The sequence below is a fragment of the Myotis brandtii genome, unplaced genomic scaffold (genome assembly GCF_000412655.1).
Source record: "Myotis brandtii unplaced genomic scaffold, ASM41265v1 scaffold238, whole genome shotgun sequence".
Classification (NCBI taxonomy): domain Eukaryota; kingdom Metazoa; phylum Chordata; class Mammalia; order Chiroptera; family Vespertilionidae; genus Myotis; species Myotis brandtii.
In genome coordinates this window covers 262883-284330 of record NW_005358983.1, presented here as the reverse complement: position 1 = coordinate 284330, position 21448 = coordinate 262883, and the positions used below count along the sequence as shown (strand labels likewise).

The 21448-nt window shown below is 37.6% G+C and overlaps 1 protein-coding gene across 1 annotated transcript in view; it reads right to left on the bottom strand.

Annotated features, from left to right (window-relative positions):
- Window positions 1-21448, bottom strand: part of ARAP2 (ArfGAP with RhoGAP domain, ankyrin repeat and PH domain 2) — a 164753-nt gene that overhangs the window by 92756 nt on the left and 50549 nt on the right. Inside the window, exons 8-10 of the mRNA XM_005866851.2 lie at window positions 19140-19260; window positions 13231-13409; window positions 694-809 (exon numbers count right to left, since the gene is read on the bottom strand). Of these exons, the coding sequence (XP_005866913.1) occupies window positions 694-809; window positions 13231-13409; window positions 19140-19260 (416 nt within the window). The remainder of the gene's footprint in view (window positions 1-693; window positions 810-13230; window positions 13410-19139; window positions 19261-21448) is intronic.

The following is a 21448-nucleotide window of genomic DNA, read 5'->3' as shown; positions in this document are numbered from 1 at the left end:
AAATGAATTAATGTGGTTGCACTCAGCAGATACTGACTTAGGCCTCTTCTGTGCACTAAAGCTAGGGAGTCATTATGGAGTATTCTGACACATATGAAGAACATATATTGAGTTTTGTGTTTCACTGTGATAATGAATAATTACTAGAATACCATAATACAAGATATATAACAAAGCACTAAAATATTTGATCAGTAAATGCTAGGAGATCCAATAAATCCAGCATCATTTTAAACTGGAGCTCCTTTTAGTAAATCATTACAGAGCATTTATAATTAGGGGCTGATCTTAAAGGAGGGACTATACTTGATTAGGCTAAAAGAAGGTAAACAACAACACAGTCTAAAGACAAAGTAATATTCCCCTTTTACTTTATTCCTTCAAAATGTGAAGTACGTTTTCATATATTTGTTGATAACAAAAATGTAACATACTAAGTCCACTAAGGCAAAGATGTTTTAAGAAAAGAAACAACTCAAATTTCATGAAATTAGTATCTGCAGGTCTTATGATTATTCAAATCACTTTCACAGGTGCTTACAGAGACTGGCTAAGAAATTAAACAGAATGCAAAGTAAAAACATTGTTTTATTAAATGTCCTGCAAGAAATAAAATTGCCACTAGCAATGTGAAGTGGCTCCCCAAAGCTGTCTCGCAGTAGTACAGGCACAAAATGTTTAAGTACAGCTTACCTAAAACTCTTATAGGGCGTGATTATCTCAAAAGATTGTTTCATAGTCCGGTCCACTTGCTTTACATTGGCTACATTCATCGGGATTATGGTAATACCAAATCCACCCTTAAAATCCTAGTTTGAAGAAAAATATAAAAAAATGATTAAAACAAAAATATGAATTTCAAAAGTACAATTACATTCTCAAATGAAAACCCAATACATCTTACTAAATTTGACTGCAGACATATGAATGGAATTAAACAATTCATTAAAAATGCATTGAATAGTTTTATTTTAGGTAGTCACTTTCAGTACATGATAACAAGGTCCCTTCTAAGCTTGACAATTGGCTATTAGTCAAGTATGGGTTTCTTTCACATGAAACATCAGTTGAGTAGGACATAGATTTTTGAGCTACACACACCTGGCTTTATTACCAAGTACCCAGCTGTTTTCTAGGTGGGGGAGCCAAATGACACTGTAAGGTTGCTATAATTGCTATTTATATTAAAAAGGGAGATCAAGGCACAGAAAGATAGTTACATGGAAAATGCAGTTAGTTGTCCGTGGTAGAAAGAGGCTGAAACCCAAGCCATCTCTTTGCTCTTCCTTTGTGCTACTGTATGTCACCTCTGTTCTGTCATATTGTTTCTCATTTACTCTCAAACATATGCGTTACTTATTTTACAATTTTATCTCATTTCCAACATTTTATTACATTCCTCTTTCTTCAGTCAGATTCTGAAGAAGCTCTTCCATTGCTATTTTGGTTTGAAAACTGCCTTTTGTTCAACACCTATGGCCACTATGCTTGGTATGTCTCACCAGGATTAGAAATTGTTCAAAAAGCTACACAAGTCTGCATTTTAAAAACATTAAAGGTTGCAATATATTGTCTAGTCAGAAGGGCTTGGGAATGTATCAAATAAATAAGCTCAACACGTTAAAAATATAATTAATCTGTACCTTGAGAAAATAAAGTATCTATGTGAACAGATGCAGAATAGCTGTGAATTGAATTCCTAAATTAAATTATGGCTGGGAAAAGGAGCCATAATAAAGGCAACTGCAAAAAAACACTGGCTCACTTCCGATAAGGGCACTTCCGGCAGAGACTGTGAAAGTAACAATGCGTGGGCCTTCTTCCCTTGGTCCCTCCTGCTACACGGGTCAACAGTAAAAGCACTCGTTTCCCATTTTGCTTGCAGGTGGGAGGGGACATATCTCACAGTTCTAGTCAATAAAATATACATAATTCCTGGTTTGGGGCAGGAAGGTGGAGGGAAAAGCTTGCCTTTCCATCTTCCTGGGAAATAACATCCAAACACACAGAAGCCACTTTAGCCTGAGCCCGAGGACAGATTTCCTGGACGCTAAGGAGTCAGAGTGAGTTAACAAACAGAAAGAACCCTCTTCCCTGGTAGCCTCCGCTCTCCACTGCCTCCACCAAGAGATCTGTTAAAACAAATAAATCCCTGCGACTGAGTTGTCCTTCAGGAGTTTGATACGAATGCATTCCTGACATAAAATAAGTGAAATAAAATAACAGATCTTCCCCCCGCTTGCAAAGGTATCCAGACTTTCCATCACAAATTGCAGAAAGTCTCATTTTTTAATTTTTTAAAAATTTGTCTTTATTGTTGAATGTATTACAGATTTCCCCTTTTTTTCCCCATTGACCCCCTCCACCCTTCTCACACCCCCTCCCCTGGCCTTCACCCCACTATTGTCTTTCCATGGGTTATGGCTATATGCATGTAAGTTCTTTGGCTTATGTTTTTTAACTTAAAAAGTTTTTAGTCAGAAAATGACTCATAAAATAAATCATCAATTAAAACTTTTTTTCTGATGAAAGAACAAATGGCTCCTTTTGCTAGGAGAAACAAGCTAAAAATTGAGTTGATAATATAAAAGATGTAGAGATATGCCAAGTGTTGTAAAATAATTAGAAGAATGTGGTATACTTCTACTTTTTATAATAAGCCCACTTAACAAAAATTAGTGTTTAACGTGACCTATATAGACAGAGAAAGGGGATCGAACTTTCGCAACTTGCTCCATATCAATGTTTCAACATATTGGTTCAGTGCTATACTTACTAATTAAATTAAAAGCAAATTCTCAATTATCCATAGCAAGGGACCGGCTGGGATAATGCAACTGTTTGAGAAACCCCAATGCAAGAGATTGGAAACTCAGCTCTCTTTTAAAAATGAGGAAATAAAGTAGGGGCAGTAAGAAGAGAAGATATTTTTCTAAAGGGTTTATGATGGCTCAGCTTGATACAGGGATAACTCTAGAATACAATCGTTAAACTGCATGTCCTTCCAACAGTTGTGAGTAATGAAGCATTTGACAAGAGCTGGCTATCAGATCGCTGTGCGTTGTGTTTTCTGAGGGGGGGTCTGGCCTGCAGGCACCGTGGGTTACTAAGAGCAGAGTGCACATTCAGCCATCAGACCAGCAGATGGGAAGACTGACAACCTTTATGGAAACGGATGGGCCTCTTCAAGGCTCCAGCCTAAATAGATGCCCTTCCTTTCTACAAGCAAGTCATGAAATGTCTACTCACAATGCTGAAAGTTCTGCTAAAAACAAAATACGTAAGGATCGGCTCAAGGCCCCAAACTTCTGAGCAAGGCAAAGATGATTTTTTAGCCTGGAAAAAAATTTACAACCCATTTATCAGCCGCTTGCTACGGCCACATGGTTTGGAGTAATTAGAGGACCCACTGAACTCGCCAGCACAAATGGACTGTGAAATGTACCGCAGAGGAACAAGATAAATGTCAGTGCTCTCGAGAGCCGTTAAATAAGAAACAACTGCGTTTCTCATTAAAAATATCTGTGGTGACATTAAGCCATCTTTTCAACAGTATTTAGAACATATTTAGAATAGATCTCATTCCTTGATGCTCATCTAATTTAACCTTGTAGATGTCTGCCTCCCACCTGAGATTCTGATTCCATGAGTTGGAAAGCAGAGCCTGAGAATCTTCCATTAAAAAACAAAGAAAATTCCAGACTGGTGTGCTCAGTGGTTAAGCATTAGTCAATGAACCAGGAGGTCACGGTTCGATTCCTGGTCAGGGCACATGCCTGGGTTGCAGGCTCGATCCCCAGTGTGGGGTGTGCAGGCAGGAGCCGATCAATGATTCTCCCTCTCTCTCTCCCCCTCTCCCTTCTTCTCTAAAATCAATTAAAAATATATTTAAAAATAATAATTTTAAAAAAGCAAAGCAAAACTACAAGCCTGTGATTTTCACGTCGCCAATACTGAGAAACACTGAAATAGAGAGCAGAACCAGTGGTGGGATCAAGATAGTATGAGTCTGCAATATTTACATATCAGGATATAAACACTTCTCTCTTTTTTCTGTACAGGAAAAAAAAAAGCACAAGATCAAATCATACAAAAATTATTAGAAATCATTAGGAGGAATGGGTAAAAAGAGGCTAGTCAGAACTCAGTGACACATTGGATTTTATCAAGAACCTATTTGTCCTGGGTGCCAACCCCTGTGCTGGTATCTAGAGGCTTGAAAGCATCAGTCTTCATTGAGCATAGGCAGAGCACTCCATCATCAGTTTCGTAGCTATGTGTGTGTAGTGCTCTGAGTCTGACAGACAGATGTGAACTCTCATTTGCTTTCTTGAAGATTCTATGAAGAAGGCAGAGCAGATATACCCTTTTGTAAAATGGGAAAATTTGTCCTGGCAAAACAGCGTGTATGAAGGACTTAGCAAGTGCCCGGAAGTGTGCTAAGTCCTGGGTCAGCCCCAAAGCCTAAGACAGGGTACCCGCCTTGGAGAAGATTCGGTCTAAGGCGAGAATGAGGGGGAACTGCAATAAGGCACTGAAAGAAAAGTGCATAGAAGCCTGTAGGGCAGCGGTTCACAACCTGTGGGTCTCGACCCCTTTGGGGGCTGAACGACCCTTTCACAGGGGGCGCGTGGCCTAAGACCATCGGAAAACACATATATAATTACATATTGTTTTTGTGATTAATCACTATGCTTTAATTATGTTCAATTTGTAACAATGAAAATACATCCTGCATATCAGATATTTACATTACGATTCATAACAGTAGCAAAATTACAGTTATGAAGTAGCAATGAAAATAATTTTATGGTTGGGGGTCACCACAACATGAGGAACTGTATTACAGGGTCACGGCATTAGGAAGATTGAGAACCACTGCTAAAGGGGAAGCACCGAATCCAGCCCAGAGAGGAGAGAGCTGTGTCCATAGGAGGCTTCCCAGAGGCAGTGACACTTGACTGGACAAATGACAAAACCCAGACCAGCTTGATACGCGATACCTCTCTTGCTTCATGAAGCTCACTCATTTGTAAAATGGAGATAACAGCAGTAGCTATTGCATCGCTGTGGGGAGCATTAAATTCATACAATTAAAAATGCTTAGCAGAATAAGCACCTGGTACGCAGTGGGTGCTACCAGTTCTACTGAGCAAGTGTTATTTTCTACCTGCTTAAGTTTAAAGCCAATTGGAGATATTACCTATTAAAAAGCTAATTACCAGAGAATACATGCATAGAAACAACAAGCATATATACATTTTTCAAATGGGATGGAATGTGAATGTTAGACGTTCAAGAAAATTTAAAATAAATTACCCACTAACTGCAATCTGATTGTCAGTACTATTCTCGTTTTGAAAAACAGACACAAGTCAGGAACAAGCCAAACTTCCAACCCTTAAAATGCCATAAACTGGACTGAAAAAACAAAAACCACAGTACCATAAAAATGAAATGCCTAGAATATTATTTTAGAAAACATAAAGCTAAACACAGATTGTGGAATAAACAATATTTTACATTTAATTTGCTGTCAGAGAATGCAGACTCTCAGAAAGCATGAATCCCCCACCGGGACAGCTGTAACCACGGCTGTGGTTGGCAGTGCAGGCCTGGATGACTGCAAAATCGGTGATGACCAGGAGGCACTGGGGGTCAGACCTCGGGGACAACCTTGGCTGAGCCACTCACTAGCTGTATGACTAGCTGCTGGTGAGTCATTTAGTTTATCTAGACCTCAATGTTCTCATTTATGAAAATACAGCAATATCTACCTTATATGCATTATTATAAAAACTGATGAATATAAAACCGAGGGCCTAATACATCCAGACAATCCTTGCATTTGAGGGTTCCAAAGCCAGAATGTGTCTTCAATGAAAACATTTCCATTTTATTTAGAATGACTGAAAGTAGTCACACCAATGACTCCATATTAAACATCCAGGTTAAGTATTTACCGAGCTACTGGGTTATTTGTACAAATTTGAAACAACGAAATCTGGTTGAAACTACATTTTAAAACTATACAGTGAAAACTGCAAAATAAAAGTTTGATTTCTAAACAGAAAAAAGAAAGAAGAGTCTATTAACCCCAAATATGCTGAAATCTCAAAGCCTATTTTGGGGAATATTGGATGCCAGGTCTCCATGCCAGGCTTTTAAGAACTCAATGCTTAGACATTTGTCGAAAACAGATGTGGCATTGTATGACATTGGCACCAGGCTTCCTGGGAAACACCAGATGCACAGTTTGGCCAGATACAGAACCCAGAGAATCAGAGGCCACCACCTACTTCCTGCTGCTTCTTTCTGCACCACACAACCCATAGCCCTATGAGGTCTATTTAAATTCTATCAGAGTTTCAGGCCCACGCCAGACACCAGGGAACATTATGCTAGGGGGCGGGGGGAGTGAGCCTCTTTTTATACCCTGATTTGAGAATGTTTAATCAAGTAAATTTATGTAGTTAAAACCTCAATGCCACAATTATCACTAAATGGATACGCAAACCCACCAAGCAAGACATCTGGCTGTTATGATTCCGCTAATATTAACATGATATTCAAAAATACTCATTAGGAAAAGATGGCAGATTGGCTTTCAGGACAACATTACAAATGGAAACCAAAGCCCAATTTGTCTTACATTCACGGGCAGAAATTCCGTTCAACATCCATATTATTTCAAGATAAATAAATTTATAAAAACAATTATTTTTCCAGAATACAGAAAATCTATAGGCTTTGAACTAATACAAAAATAATTTAATTACATAAAATTTCTATACAACAAATAACTGAAAAATGAAAAGTGAGCAACAGCTCAGAAAAGTAGTTGTAGAAAATATGAGGACTGATATATGAAGAGTTTAAAGACATTCTAAGAAGAGACAAAATCCCAATAAATAAGTAAAGAAAATACAAAGACAATTCATAGAGAAAAATTTTAAAAGAAAAATATTTTAAAAGATAAACTCTCTCATCAAGGAAACAGCTGTAAATGACCATTAATTCAACAAGTTCATTCTACGAAATGTTTGCTAAACTGTTGGTTACCTGCGTGAAACTCCTGAGGACACAGCAGTGAATAAAGTAAATATTTATTCCATTAATTGGGGAATACGAAAATAACATAACACTTTTAAGGTTAAAATGAAACTGATACCTATTCACATGGCTAAGAGCATTTTAAATATAAACAATTATTTAGAAAAAGGTCATAAATATCCTTGCCAAAAAGTAATCAAACAGGAAAAGATTATATACAAAAGGCTCCAGAAATCTTATTGACTTATCACAATGTAATAAACAGGAGGGATATTTTGGGTTCCCACTGGACCCGTAGTGCCTAGAGCAGTCCCCCAAAATGAGAATGTACCCAATAAAAATTTGTAAAATAGATGAATAAATACAGAGTGAACTGTAGTATAACCTACATAAACTCAATTACACAACTCATTTTATACAAAGTTGAAGAAACAATGGAGAAAAACTATCATAATTATACTACATTACAGGCACATAAAACATAAGCCAAGACAAGAAACAGAACGGAATTTGCAAAAATTAAACACTTTGGAGGGTAGTGCTGTGAGATGGTGCTAAATATTTAACGGGTTGATATTTAAGTTCTGTGATGATAGCACTATAGTGTTTTGCAAATGAGTAAATAGGTAAATCATTTTATACTACGGGAAACAGTATAGAGATTCCAAAATAAATTAAAAATAGAACTACTGTGAGACCCAGCAATTCTACTGCTGGGTATGTATCTGAAGAAAATGAAAACAATAATTCAAAAAGATATGTGCATCCCTATGCTCACTGCAGCATTGTTTACAAAAGTCAAGATATGGAAGCAACCTAGGTATCCATCGATAGATGAATGGATAAAGAAGTGGTGCATGTGTACAGTGGAATATTACTCAGCCATAAAAAAACGAAATCTTGCCATTCGTGACAACATGAATTGACCTAGAGAGTATAATTTGAACAGAAAAAGACAAATATGATTTCACTTATATGTGGAATCTAAAAGAAAATAAAACAAAACAAAAAACAGAAACAGAAGAGAAGCAAATTCAAAGATACAAAGAACAAACTGATACTTGACAGAGGGGAGGAAACGGGTGGAAAAGCGGATGGGGATTAAGAAGCACAAAACTTCCAGTTAAAAAATAAATCACAAGGATATAATGTACAGCATAGGGAATATAGAAAATAATATTGTAATAACTAAAGGTGGCAGATGGTTACTAGACTTATTATAGTGATCACATAGTAAGGTATATAAATGAGGAATTTCTATGCTGTACACCTGAAACTAATATAATATTGTATATGACTTTTAATGAAAAATGAATTTTAAAAAATAATCTTAGTGTCAGTTTCTACTTTGCTATCTTACTCTCTAACAAATGTTTTGATATCTCCTTGTGGTTCTTTCCTACTTTTTACAGTATATCTGGAAAAAACAAACAACTAACATTCCCTAAGGCATTTCTCCTACTTAGCCAAGATCTACTTCAAGTTTCAGTTCCTACAATCTGCTAATTATTGAAAGGGAAAGAAAAAGATGAAAGAAGTAAATGTTGGAACTGTCCATCTGAGAAAAAGAAAAATCCATGCTGTTTCCACAGAGTTTAGACTTGTCAGTGAAACATCGAAGAGAATGTGAAGACTGGCATCCCCCTTGCTATTATAATGCCACTTCTCTTAAGAGAAGAAATCTTGCCCTGGTGGTTTGGCTTGGTTGGAGCATCTTCCAGTGCACTGAAGGTTCTCAGATTTGATTCCCAGTCAGGGCACATACACAGGTTGCAGGTTTGATTCCCAGTTGAGGCGCATACAGGAGGCAACTGTGCAATGTTTCGCTCTCACATAGATATTTCTCTCTCTCTCCCTATTCCTTCCTCTAGGTCTGAAGTCAATGAGAGAGAGAGAGAGAGAGAGAGAGAGAGAGAGAGGGGAGAAATTTCTATTTAAACTTAGAAAATCTAAGTTCCTGATTCAGTAGAAGGGACAGATCCAAAAAGTGAAAGAATTACTAAAAATATATTTGTAGGGATGCTTCACATGGAATCTTAGGGACACCTATTGGAAGTAGAGAAACAACTTTAGAAAGGATTAGCAATAATCAACAAAATTAGAGTAAATTTTCAGACATACACAGAGTTACAGGAACATATGGGATATAACAGTTTCAAATTGTTTTTCAAACACCTTCTTTCATGCTGACTTTGCAAATGGAGTTTTAATTTCTCCAATAGAGCATTCTCCTGTTAATAAAAGTCTATGTGAAGAAACTAATAATAGGATTTTAACCTGAAAAAATGAAAATTTATATAACATTATTGGCATTTAAAACAAAAAAAAACCAAAAAAAACCCAGTAGCTATAGTTTAGAACATTTATATAACATTATTGGCATTTAAAACAAAAAAAAAACCCAGTAGCTATAGTTTAGAAACATATATAATTTATTAGCAACAGTTCTTCAAACTTTTAAAAAAATATTATTACCACTAAGAATGATTTTGTTAACTTTCCACTTAAATGTTGCACATTTCAAAATGTTCAATCAAGAAAATGATATGCTTACAAATGCAACCATCACAAAAAGAGGTTTAGCAACCCCAAGTTAATGAATGATGAACTAAAGAACCACTCAAAGTTCTGGAAGGCTGTTTTTACACATTTTCCCACTCCAGCTTATCTTGTTCACTTAACCTGGATGCTTCTAGTTCTGTAGAAGAGAGAGCTTAGAGCAGTGTTTTACTGGGTGTGGTTTTCGATCACCTGTCACTGACTCACCTAGGATACTTTCTACAAATACAGATTCCAACACACCATCTCCAGAAACCCTAAGTCAATGGCTCTAATGAGTCCAGGTAGCTGAATTTTAATAATGACCTTGGAGACAGTAATCTATATCTCTTCTTCTTATGATGCCATTTAAATCTAAGGAGATTAACTTAATTACCTGAGCCAATTAACAGCAGATCAAGAATGAAAACACAGAACTGGCACCACCCAGTCCAGTTTTCTTTGTTCTAAATGCGCTCCCAAGCTTCTTTTGTAATAGCCCATCCACAGATGCTGCAACAGCTACCCTCCCACCTCTATCCTCTGTTTATTCTCTCTAGTCACCTCCAAAGTGCATTAGAAAGACTATGTACAAATAGAGAAAAGGAAAGTGAAAACTGTTCATGTTAGGGTGGTGTAAGTCAATGTTCTTTATTTTTTTATTCTAGTTAAACTATAAGATATTTGGGCAATAAATTCACTGTCTTAATTTTTTTATAATTAAGCTTGGATACATGGATCTAAATGAGAGCTGATACAAATTAAAATACAGAGGTTCAAATCAACACCCCTTACATTTTTATGATGAGTTTTTTCCATCACCTTTTTAAAAAACCCACAAGATTCCTTTGTATAGTGCATGTATAAAACTTTTAGAAGTTACATCAAACTATTTTATTATCTTTTAGTACTTTTCCTAAAACACTAGCTTAAAGCCCTGCCCTTTCAGAAGAAAGACTCCTTATTTAGCATGTCACCCAAATTCTTCACACAATTTGCTAAACCATGTGAGCAAACCAATGGGCAACTCTCCTCTGGGGGAATTGCATGCCCTACGATGTAAAAATAAATACAATTGGAAGAGTATGTCAGGGCCTAAACATAGAGGGCCATCCTTAATTTATCCTGCCAGTCTTTAGCCAACTAGTTCTTTAGACTAAGTCCCTTAAGACCTGGCTCCATGCAACATGATGAATCTGATATAATTTTTTTAAAAGAGCACACATACAAATAGTAATATGCACTTTGCAAGGGTGTGTGTCTATGTGTGTGTGTAACATACACATATGTTAATGCATTAAAAAGGACTTGAAATATACATCCATCAAAAATAGGTTTATTGTCCTGCCAGTGTAGCTCAGTGGTTGAGCATCGCCCCATGCACCAAGAAGTCACCAGTTCGATTCCGGGTCAGGGCACATGCCCAGGTTGTGGGCTCAATCCCTGCAGGAGGCAGCCAATCAATGTTTCTCTCTCATTGATGTTTCTCTCTCTCTCTCTCTCTCTCTCTCTCCCCCCCTTCTCTCTCTAAAAACCAATAACAACATATTTTTTAAATTGGTTTATTTCTCAAAAGATGAGGAGGGGTCCAGTATTAATGCTTTAATTTTACGGAGAATATACTCATTATTTGTGTACATGGAAGTGTTCTAATTCTCGGAGTCCATTAGATGCCCATTTCTGCACCTCCCTGTAACTCCTACACAAGCCTGACAGAGCACTGAGCTCACCATCTATCAGGGACACTGCTCTTCTCTAACTTTTCCTCCTGGAAGACTTGTGTCCTCCAGTCAGCGCATCATTTTTCGAGTGCCTGGCATGGTATAACGCTTACTGAATGCACACTGTGAACCTTCCAGGCAACTAAATTATTCAAGGAAAGAATCTCCGTCTATTTCTAAAAGGTCACAGGCCACAAATTTTCTTTTCAACATACAGTTTAAACAGATCGTTTGCTATAGCGGCTAAGAAGCTAGACTTAGAGTTACAAAGTTCTGGTTTTAAATTAAACTCTGCATAATGAATTGAAATCCTTACCAAGTTACTTAATCCTCATTTTCCTCAGCTATAAAACATGAATAATAATATCTTCCTCCCATATTTGTGGGTAAGATTAAAGGGAATGTTTATAAATTAATTAGCACAGTAGCTGGTACTCAACAAATGGTAGTCATTAGTATCCTTTTTTATACTCAAATGCTAATGTTAAAGCAAAAATTTCAGATATTTCTTCCTAATCAGAAAATATCAGTAAAACCTTAAAAGCATTGTACTTTACTTCTAGAGAATAACGAACTCAGACATTCTAACGAATGTAAGCAATTAAATTAATAATTTGAAGCCCATCAGGTCTGTGCAACTAACAGATGAATACCTCAATTATTTTGTGGTACTCATTTAACAAAGAAACTTCCATACTGATATATGCAAATTATGCATTTTTAACCACCATTCCAATAAGAAAAGTTTTAATCATCTTACTTCACAAACGGAAAATGTTCATATTGAGTTCATACATATTATTAAGCTGCACATCACTATTCTTGAGAAATAGGCTAACTATCCAAGTTATTAATATGCCAACAGTGTTCAACCGATGCTGTCCACAGTTAATTGGCTAAGAAATCTTATCCCAAAAAATGTAATGAGTAAGTTCGCACTGAAGTTCCAGAGAATGCCTTGGATAAAGATCTAGAGTTCATGTTTTTGAAACTATTTGTTTTGAGTTGATTTCACTCTTTTTGTTATGAAAACAGTCAGCATTCATAGTTCACAATATCATAACCCATTATACTGTATCATACAATGAGTTCATTTTAGATCAGCTATCCAAAACATACCGTTTAATTCCACAAATAATTACTAAGCATTTAATATATTCTAAGCTGAAAGATTAAGTAAGAATTAATTCCCAAAAAGGGATAAGGAATTTTCTTATACATATTAAAAACAAGATATGTTAGAGAAAGGGAAGTCTACAGAATCAAATGAAGTTAATGAAATTTATTAAAACTTTATTTTAACATCAGTCTCTCATAACACTGAAATTTTCTATTGAGTCCTTCCATATTAACCAAATTCAATAACAAGTTAAGCCCATTATATATATATATATGATATGTGTGTATTTATGTGCATATGTGTGAATGCGTGTATATCAATCACTTGTCTCTAGTAAATTACTTACTCTGCTAGCAACTTATCTGCTCAAAACAAAAGCCAAAATGCTGTAAAGTCAAGAAAATACGTGCTTACTCTATAATTTTGTCACAAAAACAAAAGAAACACAACAGGTGCCTATTTCATCAACAGCTGTAATGTGTAATTTGTTCTTAATTACTTTCTCATGTAGTTTTATAATGTTACTTCAGCTGAGGAATACTTTTTAAAAATTATTTTCAATGATTCTATTCCTCAGTCCCTTAGAAAGGTGATGTCTAGTCTCAAATCTACTATAGATGACATTTTTTGCTGCTAAATGAACTGAGAAAATTCAACAAAACAACTCTCTTTTGTTATATTTAGTGGAATACTCAAGGCATAAGCAAGACTGTAAGTAAAAACACTAATAAGCCCAACAGAGCACAGCTGCTAATGTAATCAGGGACTGCAATTTGCAGTCACTGTAACGTAGCTTACCTGTTCGTTTTTGCAGAGCCACACGTTGTTTCCACTTAACACAGTAAAAATTTTGGCTTTATACCCTCTCAGTTCAAGATATCCACATTTCTCAGGCGCAGCAGCTGCTTGAGACTGCGAGGAGGGGGACTGCGATTTCAGTGCATTTAGTAGTATGCTGACCCAGTCATTTCTCTCCTCTGAAAATAAAGATGGGAACAAAATACATGTATCCATACTTACATACACTATACACACATAGGAACAGGGACCGGGAATCTACTCTCTCTACAACAGATAATGCAAAGATTCTTTCCCACAAGTACACTGAGCATGCTGTTGCAGGCAGGGCCAATACTCAATTCTGTAAGGAAAGGCAAATAACAAACACTCCTCAGTTGTCCTACACCCAGTGACACCGGCTCCGCCTTGGAGCTTGTCAGAAATGCCCAATCTCAGACCCACCCCCAGACATGATGAATAAGAATCTTCCTTTTAGCCCGGCCGGCGTGGCTCAGGGGTTGAGCATCAACTTATGAAACAGAAGGTCACGGTTCAATTCCCAGTCAGGGCACATGCCCAGGTTGTGGGCTCGATCCCCAGTGTGGGAGCTTTCAGGAGGCAGCCGATCAATGATTCTCTCTCATCATTGATGTTTCTATCTCTCTCCCCCTCTCCCTTCCTCTCTGAAATCAATAAAAATATATTTATAAAAAAATAATAATCTTCCTTCTAACAAGGTCCCCAGGTGACCTGTATCCATGTTCATGTTTAAGAAGCACTCTTTTAGATTATTTGTGAGATTGATTTTTTCTTTTCATAGATTTTGCAGCATCTTTTCTTTTTCTTGAATAATTTCACCTGCATCCGCTGCTACAGGTCTTTCCAATAACAAATATTTATTGAGTGTCTATGCACCATTCCTTCTGAGAACATGCTCTGCCCTAGATGTGGCCCCGCTCAAAGTAGAACATTTCAGACGGGAGAAAGACAAAAGGGGGAAGGGAGAGGAGAGGAGAGGAGACAAATTGGCACTTGTAATTATGCTAGAATGTAAGTAAAAGTTAACAGGAATTCCCTCAAACCTCAAATTAGTTCTTGGGGTGTTCGGGAATGCCAACTACGGTATACTACTCAAAAAAGGAAATTATTCAAAAACTCAACAGGAAGAGACTGAATATTCTCCAGACTACTGGACTGAGTAGTAGGCATAAATATTAACAACAAAGAATGTATTACACTAGGTCAGTGGTCGGCAAACTCATTAGTCAACAGAGCCAAGTATCAACAGTACAACGATTGAAATTTCTTTTGAGAGCCAAATTTTTTTAAAGTTAAACTATATAGGTAGGTACATTGTTATTAACTTAATTAGGGTACTCCTAAGGCTTAGGAAGAGCCACACTCAAGGGGCCAAAGAGCCGCATGTGGCTCGAGAGCCACAGTTTGCCGACCACTGCACTAGGTTATTACTATGCAAGGGGCTGTGTGACAGATTAATAACGGGATCTAACCAAGTTTAAAAGGACCCTTACTTTTGATATAATCTGATATGATAATACAACATTTTTTAAAAATCCCTCAAAGTAGCCCATGATCAATTTTAGGGAAGGCAGTATTGCACACAGGGCTTGTTCTTGAAATCAATAACCTACCATTCATACAAATATTTACTGAGTTCCCACCACAGTCCAAGACCTATTCTGCACACCAGGAATGGAAGACGGAACAAGACAGATCATGGCCTTACTCTGCTGGAGTTCACACTCTGTGCAAAAAGGAAGGCGATAAAATATAGACAAGTCTGTTACACAGTGAGGAGTGCAACAGGATAAAATAAAGAATCAGATGAGGGATACAGGGAAGTGCTATTTTGTATAGACTAATAGAAAAAGCCTAGGAAGGTGATGGTGGAGCAAAAGCCTAAAGGAAGTGGGAATAATAGGCCTCGTCAGGAGGATGGCTGCAGGAGGAGCATTCTGGAATTTAAAAAAAAATAAAAGCAGCAAGTGTAAGACCCCAAGGCAACAGCAGGTTTGGCAAGTTAAGGAGAGCACAGGAGATAAGGACAGAGGGACCAGGGCCACCCACGGGGGCTTTTGGGCATCCTAACGGCTTTACTCTCAGTGAGATGGAAAGACACAGACCACCGGGAGTGGAATGCCATGACCTGACTTTCTTGTTGAGTGATTGCTCCGACAGCTGTAGTGAACATGACTGTCGTCGATCAAGGGCGGTTAATACAATGATCCAGACACACGTGGTGGCTTGTACTAGAGTGGAAGTGGGGGAGGTGTTGAGAACTGGCCTGCATACAGACATATTTCCAAACTCAAACTGATAAGATCTGCTGATGGACTGGATGTGATATATGAGAGAGAAAAAGATAGGACAATGACTCACAGTGTGTGGCCGGCTGTATCATGAGAAGCCTATCAAAGGATGCAACAGAGACCTGTTAATCGCCCGGCTCTCCCTCCAGGGAGTAAATGTTCCATGCCTTGCTTCTGAAACATTGGCGATTTCGAAACAGGTAAATCTGCTTGCCCAAAACAACTAAGGGGAATTTATGTTTTTTAGGCCCAAGTGTTCTTTAAAAAGAAAAGAACAGGGGGGGGGGGGGGGGGCGGGTAGGGAGGAGCCTTGCGGTATTGCAGTGGCCACTGGAGGGCTGTGTGGCATAGTCTAGATTTCTAGACTCTAGAAACATGGCTGGGAGAATGACACTTCCTGTCTCCCAGGAGTCCAGAACGGGCGAAGATGGATAGGGACACGGGACCTGCAGCTGAGAGCCGGTGCTGCACGTGGCCTGGGAAGGGGAAGGACCCCGCAGAATTCTTAAGCCCCCCTTTAACGCTGAGAACTGCGCACTCAAACATCACCTGCTTTTTGAATGTGTGCAGTAACACATCTGCATGTGTCCACAGGGCCAAGGGGATACAGACTAAATGAAGAGATCATTAGCTTCTATGACCAGTGCCCACGGCTCTGTTTGAGGACAAAAACAATCAGACTACATTTTCTATATGAGGAAGAGCATTTTTAAAATGTTATTATTTCAACTAAGAGAATGACAGTATGGCACTAGGCAACCGGAGGGAATTGAGCCTTTGAAAATGTGTGGGGAAAAGATGCCAAATTGTAACCCCGTCTCAGCAGGGGGCTATGCCGCAGTTTGGAAGGAGTGACACTGGTTTCAAGGGAGACGAGGAGCTGCTGTATGTAGGTCACTCAGAACCTTCCTGCCCAAAATGAAGAATTCAGCTCTGTTAGAATAAGAAACCATTTCCTCTTTCTGTTCCAAATGTTGGTCTTGTATGATGAATAGATTGAAGCAAAGTTTAATTTGGCTTAAAATTCATTAAGTCAAATATTTCATAAACCATATTTCATTTGATTGATTTCTCAGTTCCCACAAAATAAAAAGTAATCATTTGTATACATGGAAGGAAAACAGCACTTAATGAAACACATTTAGTATCCTGTTGAAAGTTCCATACTAAAGATATGGACACATATATAGCATTTATGTATATGTACACACACACACACACATCTCTACATCCACTTTATTTTAATTTTATTTTTTAAATATATTTTTATTGATTTCAGAGAGGAATGAAGAGGGAGGGAGAGAAACATCAATGATGAGAGAAAATCACTGATCAGCTGCCTCCTGCACACCCTCCTACTGGGGCCCATAACCCAGGCATATGCCCTGATCAGGAATCGAACCATGACCTCCTGCTTCATAGGTTGATGCTCAACCACTGAGCCACTGTGACCGGCTACATCCACTTATCTTTAAAAATGTGACTTGTTACTCTGTAAAAATGACTTCCATTGAAAATTACCTTCAGTAATTCTATGTGAATAGAATTTTCACTAAAGCAGTATTTTCACGCTTTCAAAAATTAAAGACCTAAAACTTATTTAACAAATAATTTGTATCAAAGTTAATGAAATTCTTATACTAAGTTCATATCACAAAGATGCTCTATGTATCACAGATGGATTCAAGGGTCAACTATAAACACGTAACTTTTAAATGTGTGGGTTGACAAATTCCACTTCAAGAAAATGTGTCTGTTTAACTTTTAACTGCAGCAAGTAAACGTGGCTGAACAGTTTGGAAACTTTACTTGGTATGTCTCTCTTAAAATGCAGGCCGCGTGGCATATGTGGAATTCACTCTGACAGGCCAAGGGGAAGGTGACAAGCACCTCAAAGACACAGGCAGTCACCTTCGGGGCCGTGGAAACCAAAGCAGAAGGAAAGAGCACCATGAGAGCCAGTCAAGAGTAGCAACGCCATGTGTTTGAAGAAATAGCCTGAGAGAAAACTATGATTTCAGAGACAAGTTCCATATCGAGTATCACAACTGTGGATAACTTTCTGAATTTTAGGCAATGAACCACAAAAAGTGGCTTCTCACATAAGCAGCAGGTCTATAAAAAGTGCTCCAGGACAGGACAAGGGTCGGCGAGCTTTCTTTCTGTAAAGGGGCCGACAGTAAATATCTCAGGCTCTCCTCACCATACAGGCTGAGCTGCAACAGCTCAACACTGCCACTGAGGCACAAACAGCAACAAGATGTGATGTCAGGGAATGACAGTGGTTGGGATCTAACAAGATTGTGTGCAGGAAAACAAGCCTTGAGCCACACTTAGGCACCTGGGCATGTTGGGTTAACCCCTGCTCTAGGCTAAAGCGCTCAACATTTGTCTAATAGCAAGTAAGAAACACTTTTACATTACATGGGTGCAATATATGCATCGGTATGTTTCACAATAAATTATTTAGACGTACCAGAGGCGATGTACTTTGGTATTTCTTATTCTTTTTTATGTTTGTTTGGTATTTTTTTTATACCATTAGAAACCACTAAGTTACTCACTCAAGTGGTGAGTGAGTCACTATTTGACAAAAGCAGCTCCAGTATAAACAGCAGCTGGGACTTACTCATTTACTGATTATCCCAAGCAATATAGGAAGCTTTCTAGAAATAAATAATATTTATGGAATGTTTTCTATGCGCCATGCCCAACCGTATGTTCTAGGAATCTAGCGGTTTAAAAATAAATAAATATTGCTCCGTAACAGTTAATATTGTTGTAGTTTATAAAAAGTGAATGCTCATAATATCTACATATATCATGAAACTATTGTGAAAATGAGTAAGTTTTCCATATCACCATTATTCAAATAATTAAGTACCAACAAGTAAAAGTACTTTAAAAAATCTAGTTGAGTTGTAATCTATCCTAAAAGTGGGCTTTAAAATAAGTTAAAATCCTATTTAATTAATGAAAAGAACCTTACCTATATTATTTAAAAGTAGTGGTGTTTATAGTAATAATGCTATTGGCAGTCAATCAAAATACACAACAGAAAATTTTAACTCCCCTGGTTCTAGCTCCCTCACTCCCACCCAAAAAGTCAGAGAAGGCTTAAAGGTTTAGATTATATCCCCAAACCACCTTTACATCAATTTTCACCATCAAGTGACCTGTAGCAGCTGATGCAGGTGAAAATATTCAAGAAAAAGAAAAGATGCTGCAAAATCTATGTTAGAATGATTACTGTGCCTGTGCATTCAGTTAAAGCCTGCTGTACAACCAACCTTGGAATGGTTAGAAAAATGGATTTTTGCATATTAAATAATTATTTCCCATTATTACCCATAAGAGCAGAGATGTTTGTCTACTTTTTTTCATTGCTGTATACTCAGAATTTAGAAGAGTCCTTGTTGACCCTTAGTAGATCCCCACCAAGTATTAGCTGCATGTGAGAATAGTGAATAAATACTTGTCAGCTTGCTTATGGCATTTAAAAAATTAACATAAAATGTAAATTATTTAAAAGTAACATATTTAAAGATTTCTTGAATATCTGTGAGTGTTTTCATAGGAACAAAGAAATAATCTTACCTTCTTTTTCTACTCTAAAAACAAAAGTTCTTTGTGTTGTAACAACCTCAAATTTGTTGTCTCCTTGAACTCGTACTGTAGATATAGCAGAAAGGGGAATTATTCCTTTTGAATACTTCTCCTATATTGGTTAGAGAAAAAGATACACAAAAAAAGACATTAAAATTCTTTTGATCTTATTGGGGGGGAAAAAAGAATGGCACAACATTTACAAGTGCTTCTCTTTCACGGTTTCATCTCAATTTTTTAAATGACATACAAGTAGTAGATATCCTAATATACACTTAATACTCCCAGAAAAGAAAATATTAAATGTTCCTTTTAAGTAAAATGTCTTTAGTCTCTACACCTGGAATTAAAAGGCAAAGAATGAAATATAAACAATCATACTAGATCAGCAATATATATATATATATAGCTCCAAAAAACAGCAGTTTGGTCTTTAAAACAATCTGGTCAAAATGATTTTATGGTGTTTGCAGGCATCTGCTGGCCATAACAGGTACTGTAACTGAACCATTTCAAAATGACTGCTCTTACATATTATGAACAACAATAATATATCTAAGAAACAAGACTGTTGGATTATATCAATTATTCATATTACTCAATGCTCTGATGATGATGATCTTAATCTCATAACTGCATCACTTCACTTTTTATTCCCCCAATGACAAAAAGAAGGAAAAAATATGGATGTGGCTGTTTGCAATCGATATATACAGATCATAATTTTGCTCAAGAGGGTCATTCTTAAGACTCTTGGTAACTCTGTCTTCTTTTACTGGGACCCTCCTAAACCATTTGGCATAATGACCGCCACACAAACTCAGCTGTTTACTAAGGGTACAATGTTTAATGGGCCCTGTGCTGGAAAGAAAATTCTAGGCGAATGATGTACTCAACCATTCCACGCAGAGAACCAAAGACAAGTTCATATTCCCCGAGGGGTAAACTGCGCTACTAGCAGACAGTAAGGGGCATTCAGGTAAGGGACAGTCACTGTCAACAACATGGCAGTCCGCTGGGAGGTTTATCCTCTGCTAGTTGAGAGGATATATTGTACTACCGTGGTATTTCCTTAGTTCTTTGACAGTTTCTTCTCTTCCAGAGCCTCTGTTCCAATCTCCCATCCCTTTATGGGTCCATCAAAATCCTACCAAAACTGAATGTGAGCCCAGCCGGTGTGGCTCAGTGGCTGAGCACCAACCCATGAACCAAGAGAGTGATTCTAGGTCAGAGCATATGCCCAGGTTGCAGGCACAATCTCCAGTAGGGGCCATGCAGGAGGCAGCCAATCGATGAAGTTTCTCTCTCATCAATGTTTCTATCTCTTTATCCCTCTCCCTTCCTCTCTCTCTAAAAATCAATAAAAACATTTTTTAAAAGCTGAATGTGAGCCCTAACCGGTTTGGCTCAGTGGATAGAGCATCGGCCTGTGGACTGAAGGGTCCCAAGTTCGATTCTGGTCAAGGGCATGTAACTTGGTTGCGGGCACATCCCCAGTGGGGGGTTTGCAGGAGGCAGCTGATCGATGTTTCTCTCTCATCGATGTTTCTAACTCTTTATCTCTCTCCCTTCCTCTCTGTAAAAAATCAATAAAATATATTTTAAAAAACTGAATTAGATATTTGAACTGTGATTTAGAAAGATGAGTGGGCAACTTCTCAAAAAAAGAAGAGGGATATCAAGAAATACGTAATTACGAAGTATCTTCTCCTTGTTATTTTCCTTTTACTATCTTCTGTTCTTGCTATTTCAATTACCAATTTCATGCAGAGAATTCCAAAATCTGCTCCTTCCTTCCTTATCCATTTCAGTCAACTTCACTCCCATATTTCGAGTCATCAACAATGCATGTAACTGTACCATCAGCACCTCAAACTTTAAAACTCAATTATCTCCTCAAATATACCGTGCCTCTATATCTGTCCATTAAAATATTACTCTTCTAGTCAATCAGTCTTCAACAGAACAGTCTTTCGACCCACATAACTTGGGACTCTCCCTTCAGCTACAGTGTCAACTTGTTCCCTACTTCTCCATGTCTCTTTCCACTCTTTCCAATCACAGTGACCTTCCTGCCATCCCTTAAACATACCTTTTGCATACTCTGTTTACTCTTCAAGGAATGGTTTTTAAATATTTTTAAAATTAAATTTATTGGGTTAATGAAATTATATAGGTTTCAAGTATACAGTTCTATGATCCATCATTTGTATATTGCATTGTGTGCCCACCAGCCAAAGTCAAACCTTCTTCCATCTCCATGTATTTGACACCCTTTACCCTCCTTCCTACCCCACCCA